The 17,373-nt window shown below is 40.2% G+C and overlaps 1 protein-coding gene across 2 annotated transcripts in view; it reads left to right on the forward strand.

The window, feature by feature from the left end:
- Positions 1-5,038: 5,038 nt before the first annotated feature.
- PIWIL2 (piwi like RNA-mediated gene silencing 2) overlaps positions 5,039-17,373 on the forward strand; it is a gene marked incomplete at its 5' end in the record, with an annotated part of 86,461 nt that continues 74,126 nt past the window's right edge. Inside the window, 9 exons of one of the 2 annotated variants that reach the window (XM_082842249.1) lie at positions 5,039-5,233; positions 6,801-6,892; positions 7,039-7,173; positions 7,675-7,881; positions 8,506-8,616; positions 10,903-11,020; positions 11,475-11,599; positions 12,651-12,738; positions 13,028-13,134. In XM_082842249.1, the coding sequence (XP_082698375.1) occupies positions 5,042-5,233; positions 6,801-6,892; positions 7,039-7,173; positions 7,675-7,881; positions 8,506-8,616; positions 10,903-11,020; positions 11,475-11,599; positions 12,651-12,738; positions 13,028-13,134 (1,175 nt within the window). The remainder of the gene's footprint in view (positions 5,234-6,800; positions 6,893-7,038; positions 7,174-7,674; positions 7,882-8,505; positions 8,617-10,902; positions 11,021-11,474; positions 11,600-12,650; positions 12,739-13,027; positions 13,135-17,373) is intronic. The other variant, XM_082842248.1, reaches the window with a different exon arrangement.

Consider the following 17,373-nt stretch of genomic DNA (forward strand, 5'->3'; position numbering starts at 1 on the left):
ACCTCACCAGAAGCACCTTTAACACCCATATTTCTACCAACAGTCCCTTCAAGGAAATCTAGGCTTTTTCTAGCATGTACCTCAAAAGTCTTCCAATTATACCCATCACCCAGCTCCAAAACCACTTCCATATTTTTATGTATTTTTTACAGCACCCTACTTCATGGTACCACAATCTGTATTAGTCAGGGTTCTCCAGTGAAACAGAACTATTAGGAGTATATATATTTATATTTATATTTATATATATTTTTATATATTTATATATACATACACTTTCTACTAAGGAATTATAATATGTGATTATGGAGGTTGACAAATCCCGAGATCTTCAGTGGAGTTGCAGGAGAGCCAATGGTGTAGTTCTAGTCCAAATTCAAAGGCCTGAAAACCAGGAGAGCCAATGGTGGTGTTCCAATCTGAAGGTTTGCAGACTTAAGACCCAGAAGAGCCAATGCTTTAGTTTGAGTCAGAAGGCAGGAAAAAGCTGATGTTTCAGTTCAATGGCAATCAGGTGAGAAAAATTCTCTCTTAATCCAGAGAGGGTAAGCCTTCTTGTCCTAGTTAGGCCTTCAATTGATTGGATGAGGACATCCACATTAGAGAGGGCAGTCTGTTTTACCCCATCTCCCAATTCAAATGTTAATTTCATCCAAAACACCCTCCAAGAAACACACAGAATAATGTCTGACCAAATATCTGGGTACCTGTTGGCCAAACTGATACACATAAGTAACCATCACAATTATTATCTGTCCTATGTTTTATAGCCATTCTAGTGGGTGTGAAATATCTTACTGTGTTTTTGTTTGTCTGTTTGTTTGCATTTCCTGAATGACTAATGGTGTTGAGCACATTTTCATGTGATTTTTACCCATTGGTATATCTTCTTTGGTGAAAGATCAGTTCATATCTGTTGCCCATTTAAAAAATTGCATTGTTTGTCTTCTTATTGAGCCTAATGTGTGTTTTTAAAATTAATTTAAACAAAACAACCCAACAAACAATCATAACAGTTCACCCATTTTATTGACCCTAATGTGTTTTGTGATTTATTTTTTCTTGCGAGTTCCTGTGTGGGAAATTTGAGGACCATGTGGAGGGTGTATTTCTCCTGGGAGGATCTGTGTTTACCTCTGCCTGGAACCCAGAGGTGTTATAGATGTAGGTCCAATTTCAATTAAATCTTCCCTGTAGTTTCTAGGCCAAACAGGTAATGTCATTTTCTGCCATTTGTCTTGCTGTGGCTCTGGTGACTTTATTTTCTCAACAACAATAACAACAACAAATCAGGATTTATGGTCAGAATGGAAACACTTACTGGGGACAAAGGGCCAGACTCTTTGATGTCATGACTGCCTGGGAAAATCCAGATTGTATATAGTGACAGGGCCATCCTCACCCTGAATTTTAGAGCCTGGCAAGGCCAAGTGGACAGAATTTGGTGTTATGAAAATATCATCTTATATCATCTGTAATTTAATTTTAAATACTTTAAACAGTACAATATGTGTGTGCTCTTTTAAATCAATATCCTAGGTATGGTTAATTAACAACTGAAGTGTTGGGGAATGTAAACTCCAGGAGAGGTTGATTAGCTTTTGAAAGCTTCTAAGCAGATGTCCACTCTTTAGAGAACTTCAACTATCTTTATTTCCAGTCGACACTGAGACTATGTGGATTTTCCTTTGGTGAAATAACTAGTATTCATTATGTGTGGGTTGGCTAGAAATATTGTACAGGGTATTTCTATATCCTGTCTACTCTTTTTTTTTTTTTGGTACGCGGGCCTCTCACTGTTGTGGTCTCTCCCATTGCGCAGCAGAGGCTCCGGACGCGCAGGCTCAGCGGCCATGGCTCACGGGCCCAGCCGCTCCATGGCATGTGGGATCTTCCCGGACCGGGGCACGAACCTGTGTCCCCTGCATCGGCAGGCGGACTCTCAACCGCTGCGCCACCAGGGAAGCCCCATGTATAACTATTTTTGAGTGCACTTGCTGCTAAATGTTGGCATGAACAACAGAATTCAGTATACATGTTATTATAACATAACATTGTAACATTGTAAAGTAGAAGAACTCACATATAGTGTTAAACAAATAACATCTACAAAGAGGGAAGGGGTATCCCACCAATTAGATTCCCGCTTTGGAAATTCTCCTGCTCCAATAATTTTCAAGCTATTCTGTTTTGGGAAGGAGAGGAGAGTCCTTGAATGTATGGATTAAAACGAGGTATGAGATATCTGAGGCTTGGAAAAGCCGTGTCTAGCCCTATTCCATAAAGAGTATTTACATGTCTCTACAACATCAGCCGAGGTCTCTGGAAGCTTGACCCCAACCACCTCAGAAAACTTGGGGTTGGATAGGGGTGCAGTTATTTGCCAAAATGATTGGAGAGGGAGAGAAATCTTTATTTATTTGGAAATTATACCGTTGCTGCAGAGTTAACCACCAATGCTTTTACATAGTTTGAAGAAAGCTCTTCTTGGCTCACAGATTCAGGTATTAATAAATAATAATGATAGGCAAAATTTATTGCAGGCAATCTTCTCCTTGTGCCAGGTATTTTACACGCATCATCTCATTAACGTATATACATTTCCATACAATCCTATGAATGGATGATTTTCTTCCAGTTTTATATATAAGTACAGTGAGGCTTAGAGATCACATAATTAGGTGTTTGAACGTCAACTCAAGCTCTTTCCTATTCATCACCCACATCCTTATATCCTCTAACTGGGAAGGATGGGGCAAGTCAATCTCTTCATGAGCGTGTACGCTAACTCTTTACAGGAGTTGCCAACGGCATGGGAGTCAGGATCTTAAAAACGTAACACACACACACACACACAAAAAAAAGTAACACATTTTAACGCTTAGGTTCACTCCTAACTTCTGGACGCCCACTTGGAGCACCCCTTTCGGATGAACCTAGTGCTATAGCGAGCGAAGCTGCTGGAACGGGAGAGGGAGGCACTCTTTGCAGAAGAGCCAATGAGACCGCTGGTTCTTGTGAGTGGCACTTTGTTTGGCCAATGGGTTCAGCCCCGGAGGCACCGCGAGAAGACGGGAACTTGGGGTCTGGAGCATGTGGGACCATGGCGCTGCGCGAGCGTTGAGCCCAGGGTTCGCTTGAGGACTCGCTGAGGTGCGCGAGTGCTCGAACGCTGGTGAGAGGAGGGGACGCAGGTGTGGAAGGCCACGGAGGCCAAGGTCGCTTTGCTACAGGCCAGGTGCGCTTTCGCTCAAGCTCTTGCTGGTGAACGGCGGCCCCTCCGGCCCACTCGGACCCTCCCTTGTTCTCTCACCCCATATCCCTGGGGAGCCGCGAGGGCCTGTGGGCCCCTGGGTGGAGCCTGGGCCGGGGGCGGGGGCGGGGAGTTGTCATTTGAGGCTGGGGGGGTGGTTAGGAGGAACGCAGGACCTGGGAGAGGTGGGAAGGTGGTGCCTGGGGAGGGAGGGGACTCTGAGGGGGAGAGGGGTTTGGGCGGGCGTGAGTGTTACTCGCACACAAGGGGTGGGCAGGACCCCCAGGGGAGTTTTGGTTTGGGGAATGATGCTTTCTCCAGGGTGGAAGGCGTGTAGTATTTGCCTTCAGGAACCTCTTTTCTGGTTAGGCCCAGTCATACGCCCCAGCCCGGAGCTCGCACTTGGAGGGGTGGGGAACGTAGGCCTCACCGGTCCTGGGACCTGCCTGTCCTTGGACTCTCCCCGCTTGTACCTTATAGTCAGCCAGCCACCTGCTAACTAATCAAATGGGAAAATCCACATTAAGGGAGGGCCTGAATCTGTAGAAGTGATGGTGGAGGTGAGGGAGGGGTGGAGAAAGAAGAGGATTCCAGAAATCCAGTGATTGGTAGGTGTTATAGTGCCTCTCAGTGTGTACCAGTGAGGCTACTGAATGTTCTGGTTTCTTCCAGTGGTGGTGAGAAGTTGTGAGTGAAGAGGCCAAGCTAACTGAAAAGGAGTTTAAACAATTAAAGGGGAGAACTGTAGTAGCCTTTGAGTAAGGGTATCCTCCCATTTTAGTGTAAAAGATAATAATTTATTTAAAAATTTTTTGCCAGATCCTGAACCGCCTTCACCTATAGTTGACTTAGGAATTGTATGTCAGTCTTTTCTTTATATGCATGGCCTGATTTCTCTGTAGCTAATACTTAAGACACGTTTGCAGAAGTTAAGAAGAGGCTTACTTGTTGGTTACAAAAGATTCTTCAGGGAGCAGGGGTGAGTCCAGACAGTGAAGGGAGCCCCTGAAAGAAGGAGTCCTGAAGTCTACAGATTATAAAGTGATTTTGAAGAAGCTTAGTGAGTCTGAGACTTGAGGGGCGAGAAGAGCATCATCCCTGGTTACCTTGGGGGGTGGGGGGAGGTGTTAAATGTCACCTGTGAGACTCAGCAGGAATCATAGGCTCAAACCAGAAAGGGTCTGTACCCTGGAGACCTCAGTTCTGGTAGAGTTTGAAAGAAGAGTTTTATAGAGAGGAATTGGATAAAGATTCAGAGAAGCAGCTAAGGAACCAAGGAGGAGATGGAAAAGTTTAATGTGAAAATAGACTGGAAAAATATTAGGACTCTGGTAGAAGAAAGAGTGACCCAAAACGAAGCAAAACCCATAAATATTTATGGACAAAAAAATTTTATGATATGGCTATGTTAACTATAAACTTACTTACAAAGCAAAATCATGCCCATACATAAAAAGCGTTTCCGTCTACAACTGGTAGTTAACTTACAGGACTGAGTTCTGTAAGAGGCCGTTTGGGTAGAAAATATAAGTAAATTCAAGGAGGGCTTGGCCTTTAAGAGATTGCTGATGGAGAGTGTTTAGAATATTCTGTGCTAAACAGAAGCTTTTGAAGTTAAGAGGCTGGTTGTATCACTGGTCTGATCCAAAGTAGCTATTTTTTTTTTCTTAATGCTTTGTGAATCTGTCTTGAAGGAAAAGGAAAACAATTGGGAATCATTTAAATTATAAAATGATGGCAAATAATTAACCAGAACAGATTGACACCTGTGTCCTCTGCAGCCTTGCAATGGATCCTGTCCGACCACCCTTCAGGGGCCCGTCTCCTGTGCACCCATCTCAGTATGTTCGGATGCCGGGCTCTTGGCAACAGGCTCCAAAACCTTTGGACCCAGCTCTGGGCAGGGCAGGACCTGCAGGCAGAGGCCATGTATTTGAAAAGCGAGAGGAGCCAGGCCCACAGAGTGGGCCAGTGCAAAAGGTAAGACCGTGTCTGCATACATAGTAGCAGCACACAGCTTTTCATTAGGGCAGATAAGGGATTTCAAGGTACTTAGGAAACTGGGAAGCAAGGGTTTGTTTTTTTTTCCCTTGAACAAGTGGTTGCCTCTTGGAATATATTTCAAATTCTTCAGTTGAAAGTCTAGAAAAAGGGCCTCGTAATGAATGTTAGATGGACCTGGGTAAATGCCTTAGTTCTCTAGCTTCTATAAATATAAATATATACATACATAAATGATAGGTTTAAAGGTACAGTCTTTTGTTTTTTTGTGAGTGTTTAGATTTCCACTCTGGGTTTGACTCTATGGTATTAGCAGCCACTCTTGCCTCTAAGGTCATAATTGTTAAGAATGGTTTCTTTCAGAAGGCTCTTTGCCTGAATCTTAAGGAAAAAGAGGATCTTCAGCTATTGTTAGTGCTGTGTGTATACTCGCATGGACATGCATTCTTAATCTCCTAATTATGTAGTAATTTTAAGAATGGTATTTGTCTATAATTAATCTCAAAGAATAAAGAGTTAGCAAATACAGGAAGAATCTAATAGTGCAGTTATGACAATTTTAAGTAGGTTGACAATGTCAGATGTAACGTTCTGTAAGAAGAAACATAATTGACAGTAATCCTGTATTTTTACTCAAATGGATTGCTTGAGTCTATATGTGGCAACTCTAATTGGTGTAACAGTAGTAAACTTCCAAGACTGCTACAGGAAGACAGTAGCAAGTTTTGTTGAGGTTATTTTTAAAAAAACCAAAATTCTGATACCCTTAAATGATCCATTTTTTTGGAAAATTTATTAGCCAGTACACTTGTTCTCTCTTACCTTAGGTGTACAGGAAATGAACTAGAAAAATAATTCTGTTGCATTTGTTATACTGTATATCAAATCATGAACTGCAACTGTTTATGCTTGAAAACCTAATATGACATAAGTGTTTTGTTTTTTGTTTTACATAAATTTATTTATTTTTGGCTGCGTTGGGTCTTCGTTGCTGTGCACGGGCTTTCTCTATTTGCGGCGAGCGAGGGCTGCTCTTTGTTGTGGTGCGTGGGCTTCTCATTGCGGTGGCTTCTTTTGTTGCGGATCACAGGCTCTAGGTGTGCAGGCTTCAGTAGTTGTGGCTCGTGGGCTCTAGAGCACAGGCTCAGTAGTTGTGGCGCATGGGCTTAGTTGCTCTACGGTATGTGGGATCTTCCCGGACCAGGGATCGAACCCGTGTCCCCTGCATTGGCAGGTGGATTCTTAACCACTGTGCCACCAGGGAAGTCCGACAGAAGTGTTTTTTTTAAGACCATAAGGATTTAAACAATTTTTATAAGGTATTTTTATTCTTGTAACATTTATAGAATTTGAAGTGGATGATTTTTATTATTTTTTTAAATTTATTTTTATTATTTATTTTTTTATTATTTATTTTTTAATTTATTTTTATTATGATTTTTATTATTTATTTTTTATTATTTATTATTTACCAAGACTTGAAGAAAACCAAGATTGAGGTTTTAAACTACATCTTAGAATAACTTTATTCTTTGGCTTTCTATAGGAATCTATGGGTTTGGTCTCAATGTTCCGAGGACTGGGCCTTGAAACAGTGTCCCGGACCCCTGTGGAACAGGAAATGCCTCCTTTAGGTATGTGGAAGACTAACTTGAGAAAACGTGGTGTTATATATGACTGCTTTGTTCTTAAATTCACACAGTTTATCTTCAGAAAAATTACTGTACTTTATAAAATGTTCAGCTCACGATTACAGCTGGGGTTTGACTCTTCCGTTTAGGTAGAGGCATTTTAGGTCGAGGCTTGTCTACCAGTATGGCACGCAAGGACAAAGAAGCACCCCATCCCACTTTTCTGGATCCTTCAGTGTTGGCATCTGGAGATAGCAAGATGGCAGAGGCCTCCGTTGGTTGGAGTAGGTGGGTAAAGTTGCCTTCTTGGGTAGCCATCAAATTCAGATGAAATATCTGTAAGTCCAGAGAGAAACTCTAAAGTGGGTTGTATTATCTCACAAAGAAACAATGCATGGTTTCATGGTAAGAATGGGTATTTTCCAAGAGTAGTCAGCAGCTACTGATGCAGTCAGTCTTTGGACGAGGGTAAAAGCAGTACTCCACTGCACAGTTCACCACCCTGTTTGCCCTCTTAAGAATTCAGCCTGGTGGTAGTGGTTCTTTAACCCAGGTGGGTCAAACTTCCATCTCAATTTCTGCTGTGGAAGTTGGCCCTGAGAGTCAATATTAATAACAATTGATGAATAAGTCATGTTAGCATATTGGATTTGGAGAGAATCCCAATACTTGGGTCCCTTTTGCTGACTCCTCCAGGAAGAGAATATAGATCTGGGGGACTCATTTAGATAGGGCATAGATAGAAGCATGATTGAGAAAGTTCTGATTTGCCTCTTTTCAACATTTCAGAACGCTTGGAAGAGGGAATTTGGATGCCTTTTTATTACCGATGGGAAGAGCAGCTGGTGGTATAGGCAGAGGAGTATACAAGGCTCCCGGTGCTCTCAGCCTGAATTCTCAGGATCCTGCCCAGCTGTCATCTCAGCCACCTCTGACCCCAGCCCCACTGCACTCTCTGGATTGCCCACCACTTGGGACTGCAGAACACAAGGAAAAGTAAGTCAGGAGTGCTGCCATCCCTGCTTGGTGATGATGTGGAGGAGGCCTTCGCATAGTATTGCAAACTCTGTTCTGTTGTGTCTAAAGTCCTCCTTGGGTGGTAGGTACTGCAGGGTTGTTTTGATTTTTGCCAGTGGGGAGAATGACAGAGAGGTGGGGCAATTCCTGATGAGGTGAAATGGGGTTAGTGATGATAGTATGTATTTATCTAGAGTCTACTCATGGCTTTTCATTTCCTTCCCAATTCAGACATAGATAATTCTTTGTCATGTTGAAGATAAGGAAATTATCTAGGAAATATATTGCAGCAGTTCATTTTTCTCTATAGAACTAATTTTTATGTTCTTAGTTAGCTGGCCTAGTTATTCTAGTGATATTACTAGGACAAATAGGGTGACCTTGCTTCTCTAATTAGAGATTGCTAAGAATTTACCTTCTGACTTTCAAAGCTTCTTTTGTATGTCTTGATTCTTGGTCTGTGTACCTGTAAGCAAAGTGTGAAATACTACTTCCCCCAATCTATCTTTCCTTTCCTTTTCTTTCTTTGCATTTTTGTGACATGGATTATTTGTTTGTTTTTGGCATATGTGGGTGCTTTTGTTTTTTATTTTTATTTTCTAGAGAGCCTTTTGTGAAGCAAGGATCGAAAGGAACACCTCAATCTTTGGGATTGAACCTTATCAAAATACAGTGTCGTAATGAAGCAGTTTATCAATATCATGTGACTTTCAGGTATTCACAGCTTTTTTCCCCCCTATATTGTTCACTTCTTAGAGAACAGTAATGAAATAGTTCCACAGGAATAACTGAATTGTTTTTTGTGTATAACTCCTGATGCAGCTCCCCCTACAGTAATTCATATATTCATATCCTTGCAATAAATTTAAAGTTAACATTTTTTGTGTGTGTTTAGCTATATTACCAATCCAGATTTTAACTTAATAGGTGCAATTTTATGCATGAGATTAGAGGTGGATTTTCTGTAAAGTTAATGAAACTTAAGTTCAGGGCCTTTTACTTGCATAGACCCCTTCATAACCTTTTTAACTTATCTTGTATCTGTAGTTTTGTATTCCTCTTCTTAAAGAGACCCCCCCCCCCCACAGTGGTATCAAAAACACACCCCACAATACCTGGATCCTCCCTGCATGAGTGCTATACCAGCATTTGATGGCTCACCAGTGATAGTCTAGGGTTAAACTTGAGGGTGAAAAAACCAGAGAAAATAACTTTAATTTTATATCAGTAACTTTAGGATTTATCATACTTATTTAAAAGTTAAGAATTTATATTAGTCTGTGTTCTTTTTTAAAATCTCAGGAGAGCCATTAACTGAAGGTTATTAGCTGGAATTGTGAAAATAAATGAGTGTTCTAGAATATTTATGGAGAAAAAGGAAGATGGAAGACTAAATTTTTGAAGCACAGCTATTAATTGGTACAAGAAGAAGAAGTGGAATGAAAGAGAGAAGAAAGGAACAGTTAGGGGAACAATACCCTGAAGACAGGGTTATAAAGCCAGAAAGAAGGACCCATTTGAATGAGGGAGAGGTGGTTGACTTTGGCCACAGGGAAAAAAGTTGTTGAATTTGCTTTCAAGAGGCACCCTTGGTGATTTTCTAGTAGCTTTATTAGTGTTATGGGGAAAAAATGAGACTAAAAGAACAAAGGAGAGCCTGGACCATGAGAAATAGCCAGTGGATTGGCCACTTATTTTAAAAGTATGTAAGAGGAATGAGAAATGGAATGATAATTGCTTTAAAGGTTTCGGTGAGGTAGGAAACTGGACGTGAACACATGACAAGTGAAGAGAAGGAGTCAGGAAACCGGGTGAAATTGAACTAGCAAGAGGGGAAGGTGGTGGGAATGGGCCTGTTCTGGAATGTAAGGGATGGAGATGGGTGTTAATGAGAGGGAAGAGTACTTGCTCTGGAAATGGATTGACAACTGATAATGAAACAGAAAGGAGTGTGAGACTCCTCACGGGTCTCTGCATTGACCAGGCTCTGGAGAAGACATGGATTCTATAAATTTCGAGATTGTAGATGCAGACCTTTGAAGCCACAATGTGAAGAGGATGAGAGAATACTGAGAGGATGTATTACCGTGACTGGTCATCCTGTAGCTTCCTTGACATCATGGGGCTCTAAAAACACAAATTTAAATATAGTGTCTTGGGCATAATGCCATGTATGTGTGAATTTTTTAGAAGAAGCATTTTGGAATGTGATGTTAGCATGTGAGTGCTTAGTTTTGGCGATGACTGTATTGGATTACCGCTTGATTTTTTTGTTGATGTTATCTTTCTTCATGTACTTGAACATGCTTGACCCTTTTTAGCCTTGGATTTGTTTAAACTTCGAAGTTGTAGAATAGGTTGTGTGTTACTGTGATCTGTTGGGACAGTCATTGTACAAAGTAGCTACTGGACTTTTTCAAAGCTGTAAGATTTGTGACAGTGAATTGATAAAAAGTTGAAATTGCTGTGAGTGAAAAATGGTTAGAGTAAAATCCTATGTTTTTTAAAAATATATTTTTAAAAGTGTATATTTCTGTAGATGCTAGAGCAGGGATTAGCAAACTGTGGTAGGCCTGCTGGGCAAATCTGGCCCACTGCCTGTTTTTGTAATAAAGTTTTGCTGGAACATAGCCATACTTATTGGTTTACGTATTGTCTACGAGGCTTTTGTGCTATGTTAGCAGAGTTGAATAGTTGTAGCAGAGACCATATGACGTGTAAAGTCTTTCCATAAAAGTTTTCTGACCCTCTGGTCTAAACTCTCGAAGAATGTACACTGACATGATAAGGCAGTTGTGTTTGGGTGGTGGAATTATGGATCATTTTTATTTTCTGTGAGCCAGTATCCTTGGGTCAGAGTTCTTTTTTTAGTCAGATGTATTTCAGTATTTTAATATGACCACTAGATGGAGCAGTAGTCATAAGTGACTGCATCTCTAACAGACCTACCACACAGCTGTAAAGTCAAGCTGAAATAAAATCCTCTTTATTATTTTCTAGCCCCAATGTGGAGTGCAAAAGCATGAAGTTTGGCATGTTGAAGGACCATCAAGCTGTCACCGGAAACATCACTGCTTTCGATGGATCCATTCTCTATCTGCCTGTTAAGCTAAAACAAGTGAGACCAAATTGGAAGTGCACTTGGGGGCAAAGCACGGGTGGTGGGAAATCATAGTGTCCCTGAACATTTGAGTTGTACTTTCCTATTCTGAGAGGAAAGGCAGACTTCTCCATAACAAAGAAATTGCAAACTGAGAAACTTTTACATCTGAGTTCTTTCTAGTCCCTTCTCTCTTAAGAGGAGTGGTTGGAAGCCTTTGACCTTAGTGACAAAGAATATTCAAGATTGCAAATTCGAAGGGCTCTATTGCTAGTTCTCCATTGGGTTTCTCTTACCAAATCCTTTCATAAGTCCTACTTGTCATGCTGTGATTTTGTCTAGTGTGGACAGCAAAGTAACAGTAAAGAATAAAACATGTTTAAGATATTATAGTGTTCTAGAACACAGTTGGATTAGATTAGCGCTTGGTAGTGTTGTAATTTCTCTTTACTTGCATATGTTTATTTGTTAGGTTCTTGAGTTAAAAAGTCAAAGGAAAACTGACAGTGCCGAGATCATCATTAAGATTCAGTTGACAAAGATCCTGGAGCCCTGTTCTGACTTGTGCATTCCGTTCTACAATGTTGTTTTCCGTCGGTGAGAAACGGCTGAAGTCTTATTTTCTTTAACCTCAGTCTTGTATTTGTAACAGAGCTCTTCAGGAAGCTTGGATGGTATTAAAATACAGTGCGTATATAGATGAGTTTGGAAACATCTAATAAATAAATGGATGACATTAAGGCTAACTTATTAAAAGTTATCTCAAGTGATTGTCCAGATTTGGGTATATGAAAGTAGGTTTGAAGTAGCTGGACAGAGGGGGCTGGTTTCCTTCCATTCATTCAGGAACTTTAAAAGCAAATGTTTATGGTACATATTTAATGGTGTCAGTGATGGGGCTACTTGAAGAGGTAGCATGTAAAAATTTTTGCTAGAATTTTTCCCAGTCCTTTGAATTTTTGGATACAGACAGCTCATAATTTTTTAACTTTTCTGAAGACTCCCAAATTTTCATAAAACTGTTATTCCCAAACCACCTTTTTAAAAATGAAACATAGAACCTGATTTCTACTTAGTCAGCTGAACTGCCAGGAACAAACATAACTTCCTAAGCCTGACTGATAGTCACAAATTTAGAAATGGACTTTTTTTTTTGGCGGTACGCGGGGCTGTCACTGTTGCGGCCTCTCCCGTTGTGGAGCGCAGGCTCAGCGGCCATGGCTTACGGGCCCAGCCGCTCCGCGGCGTGTGGGATCTTCCTGGACCAGGGCACGAACCCGTGTCCCCTGCATCGGCAGGCGGACTCTCAACCACTGCGCCACCAGGGAAGCCCAGAAATGGACTTTCTTGTGCTCTTTTTAGTTAATGGGGAAAAGTAATGTAAATCGAGCTTGGGAAGTCAACTTGATTTTTGGTTACCTAGTTAGCAGAAAAAGCTGCAGTCGGTTGCATATACTGCAAGATAAATACTTTGGTAATTTTTATTTTTCTTTTGGCAAGAGTGTTCTCAGCATAAAAGCTATATTGTGCAAAGAGCATCAACATTTCTGCTCTTTTAGGCTTTCAAAGGAAAATGTAGCTAAGAGCAATTGAACTTAATTATTTTTAATTCTTCTACTAGAAAACCCATTCTTGCTCTTTATTTCAGGGTAATGAAACTTTTAGATATGAAGCTGGTGGGGAGAAACTTCTTTGACCCTACAAGTGCTATGGTACTACAGCAACACAGGTTGGTGGTGTTTTCGTCTTCCTCACTTTTGAATGTTCTGGAAATAAATTTTTCATTGCAATCACCATATTAGTATTTTATGATAGTGAGTACAGTTTATGAGTTAATTATTTTCCATAATTTAGGTTTTCAGTAAGTTCACAATGATGTTGACTTAATTTGTTTCCTGTTGCTTTCTCATTGTTATTGGGGAGGGGCAGTATCTGCTCAAAGTATTGCCTCAAATGGAGGCATGGAAATATCTGTGGTTCTTTTAGAACCCCAGCATAAAGGCCACGTATGTCTTCAGATTGCAGATCTGGCCAGGCTATGCAGCTAGCATCCGGAGGACAGATGGAGGTCTTTTCCTGCTAGCTGATGTCTCCCATAAGGTCATTCGGAATGATTCTGTGCTGGACATCATGTGAGTGGATGGTGGCATCTACGTTTAACAAACAATTTTCTGAGAAGTTCAGTAATAGCTGGTAATAAATACAGATAAGCCATTGTTCCGTTTGGGTTTTATATTGTAGAATAGATTGAGAATGCTGAATTGATGTGCTCTTTCTGTGAGTCCTACCAGGATAGGCATCTGAATAGAGACCTGCTGCACTTAGACTGAGGAGGAATGTATGTAAGTCTCTGGTTACGACGACTTGGTTTAATATACACCTACCCTGAGTTCTTGTTTAAGTGTATTACTCTAGTAAATATTTACTGTAGTAAATATAGATGTGTATAATTTGTAATCGTTACATGAAATCCTGTCTTATACATAAATCTGTGTGCATCTATGATTTTTTTAGGTTGTGTACCTAGAAGTGGAATTACTTAATGAAAAGGTCGAACATTTTAAAGACTTGAAATATTTACTATAATAAGATGTTTAAATATATATTGACCGATTACCCTCTAGAAAATTTACTTAGTTTATTTTCTCACCAGCTATGTATAACTACTGGGTGTTACCAAGCTTATAATCTTTGCTTATCTGATAAATTCATTCATTCCATCAACATATATGTATAGCGCTCCAGTTTGTACCAGAGTTTTGGAACTTATCAGTTAGCAAAACAAAGATCCCTCTCCTCATGGAGTTTGCATTGTAGTCAGGTGAGATAAATAGTAAATAATAAGCATGATAAGTAAATTGTATAGGGTACTAGAAGTGATAAGAGGTATGGAGGAAAGAAAAGATAGAACACAGGGTAGGAGAGATCAGGAGTACTAGGGGTGGGATGGAGAGGGGAGAGAGCTGTCATTTCAGTAACATGTCAAGCTCATTTGAACCAACACTTGGAACAGGTGAAGGAGTTAGCCAGGTAAATAATTGGGCTAAGGGAATTCTTGTTAGAGGGACAGCTGAGGTAAAGGCCTAAGCCAGAAATATGTCTGGCTCTTCAAGGAGCAGCAGGGAAGCCAGGGTGGCTAGAGCAGAGCAAGTGAGGTGAGGGCAGTGGAAGGATGGAGTAGTTGGAAGGAAGAGCTGAGGATATAGAACTTTGTAAGTCTGTTGTCAAGAGTTTCGGTTTTAGTGTGAGTGAAACATAGGGCTTGTAGCCAAGGAGTGACACAATGTGACTTGAGTTGTGAAAGGATCCCTCTTGTTACTTACTGCGTGGAGAATAGGTTTGGTGGGATGGGGTAGAAGTGGGGAGACCAGCCAGGAAGCTCTTGTAATAATCCAGTGGAGAAATGAGGGGGTGGCAGCAGTAAAGGTGGTGAGAAGGGGTTGGCCTCTGGATATGTTCTCAAAGTAGCGTTCAGTCAATTTCCCAACTGGGTGGTGGAGTGTGAGAGAAAGAGAGAGGCTAAGGAAGACTCAGACCTTTTTGACTGAATTTGTAATTATTTATTTTGTCTCTCCTAGACACTCTCTCCTTGATAGTGGGGACCATCTCTCTTTCTCTCACATGGTACACCCAGACGTAGTTTATTCCTAGCCTGTAGAAAGTGTTCAAGAATGTTTATTACATAAAAATAGATGTCTTGAAATTCACTCTCTTTCTTTATGGTTATTGTCTTTGTTTTTCTACTTAGAAAGGTCTACTTGTTTTAATTTCCAGTGTTTTAAACCTTCTGGAACTTGGTGTGATGTTAGGATCATAATGATTGTTTAGGTACCGTTACACAATTTATTGAAAAACATTTTTCTTTAGATTTAAATCACTATCAAATGCTAAAATACTTGGATTTATTTCTGAATATTTCATTTTGAACCACTGGTTCAAACCAGTGTGATACTGTTTTAATTATTGCAGTTTTATTAGGTTTTATTATTTGTCAAGGAATTCTGTTTTCAGAATTTTTATTCTGTACCCCCCCTTACTCCTTCGTGTGAAACTTTGAATAATTTAGTGAAAATAAGACAGAAAGTCAATTGGCAATTTGATTGGTATTGACTAGGGAGAGTGTTCAGTGACACTGGACTGGTTGCTCTCCAGCGTAGCTGATAGTTACTGTCTGGGATTCCCCTTCACTGTGGCGACGACTCCCTTTCCCTCTCACCACAGGTATCCTGTAGTTCGATCCCATGACGACTTCTGCCTGGTTTACTCTCTTGTTTCTGAGCTCTTACATGTTTGAAATCTCTTTATTTTACCTTAGTTTGGGCATAAAATTTGAGTTTGGAGATAGTTTTCCCTTGGAATTTAAAAATCATGGTTCCATTGTTTTTTTTTTTTTCCTTCGGTATAATCTTTATTCATGTTCACATATTCTTTCACAGTGATACTATTTCCTTATTTAAATTTAACTCTTTGGGTGTTCTCATAGTACCGCGCTATTTGAACACACCTTATTTCTGAATTTTTCCACTTTTTCATTCTGTGAGTAAACAACCACCTGTTACACCATCCTTATATCTTTTTAACCTTATTTGTACCTTTTGAGCAAGCCCAAACTTGATTTTAATATTGCTTCATCCCTTCTTTTTTTTCATATTTTAATTTTAGATTTGGTATGTTAAATGCTGTGTAGGTACTACACTTCTAAAAAATTATTATGGTTAGTAATATATTTTAGTATGGTAAGGCAAGTCCTTCTACCTTGCTCTTATATCCACTATCTTCCTTTTTCTTTCCTGTAACTATTTTTCACATTTATTTTCCAGATTAATTTCAGAATATTTTTGTTGAGCTCTCCAGAAAATGCCACTGCAGTTTTGCTCCATTTTCTTTTTGCCTTCAGATTTACTGTTGAAAAAATCTAAAGCCATTCTGATTTCTTTTTTGAAATTAAGTTTATTTTTTATTGAGGTATAGTTGATTTACAGTGTTATATTAGTTTCAGATGTACAATGAAGTGATTGAAAATTTTTATAGATTATACTCCATTTAAAATTATTATAAAATATTGACTATGTTCCCTGTGCTGTATGGTATATCCTTGTAGCTTATTTATTTTGTACATAATAGTTGGGAGCCCCCTGAATCCCATGCCCTTATCTTGCCCTCCCCCCTTCCCTGTACCCACTGGTAACCACTAGTTTGTTCTCTCTAACTGTGAGTCTCTTTCTTTTTGTTATATTCACTAGTCTGTTTTTTTAGATTCCACATGTAAGTGATAAAATGCAGTATTTGTCTTTCTCTGACTCATTTCACTAAGCATAATACCCTCCAGATCCTTCCATATTGTTGCAAATGGCAAAATTTCATTCTTTTTTCATGGCTAAGTAGTATTGCAGTATGTATGTGTGTGTGTATGTATATGTATGTATCTCAGTTCTTCTTTATCCATTCGTTCGTTTGTGGACACTTAGGTTACTCCCATATCTTGACTATTGTAAATAATAATAATGCTGTTGTGAGCAGTGGTTTGCATGCATCTTTATGAATTAGTGTTTTCTTTGGATATGTACCCAGGAGTGGAATTGCTGGCTCATATGATATATTTTTAGTTTTTTAAGGAACCTCAATACTGTTTTCCTCAGAGGCTGCACAAATTTATATTCTCACCAACAGTGTACAGAGGTTCCCTTTCCTCCACATCCTTGCCAACATTTGCTATCTGTGGTCTTTTTTTTTCTTTTTAAAATTTATTTTATTTATTTATTATTTTTGGCTGCATTGGGTCTTCTTGCTACGCGTGGGCTCTCTCTAGTTACAGCGAGTGGGGGCTACTCTTCGTTGTGCGTGGGCTTCTCACTGCAGTGGCTTGTCTTGTTGCAGAGCACGGGCTCTAGGCCCACGGGCTTCAGTAGTTGTGGCACACGGGCTTCAGTAGTTGTGGCTCGTGGGCTCTAGAGCGCAGGCTCAGTAGTTGTGGCTCAGTAGTTGTGGCGCTCGGGCTTAGTTGCTCTGTGGCATGTGGGATGTTCCTGGACCAGGGCTCGAACACGTGTCGCCTGCATTGGCAGGCAGATTCTTAACCACTGTACCACCAGGGAAGCCCCATCTGTGGTCTTTTTGATGATAGCCATTTTGACAAGTGTGAGGTGCTATTTCATTGTGTTTTCTATGTTTTTTTTTTAACATTTATATTGGAGTATAATTGCTTTACAGTGTTGTGTTAGTTTCTGCTGTATAACAAAATGAATCAGCTATATGCATACGTATGTCCCCATATCCACTCCCTCTTGCATCTCCCTCCCACCCTCCTTATCCCTCCCCTCTAGGTGGTCGTAAAGCACTGAGCTGATCTCCCTGTGCGATACAGCTGTTTC

Source organism: Leucopleurus acutus (assembly GCF_964270905.1).
Source record: "Leucopleurus acutus genome assembly, chromosome: 7".
Classification (NCBI taxonomy): Eukaryota; Metazoa; Chordata; class Mammalia; order Artiodactyla; family Delphinidae; genus Leucopleurus; species Leucopleurus acutus.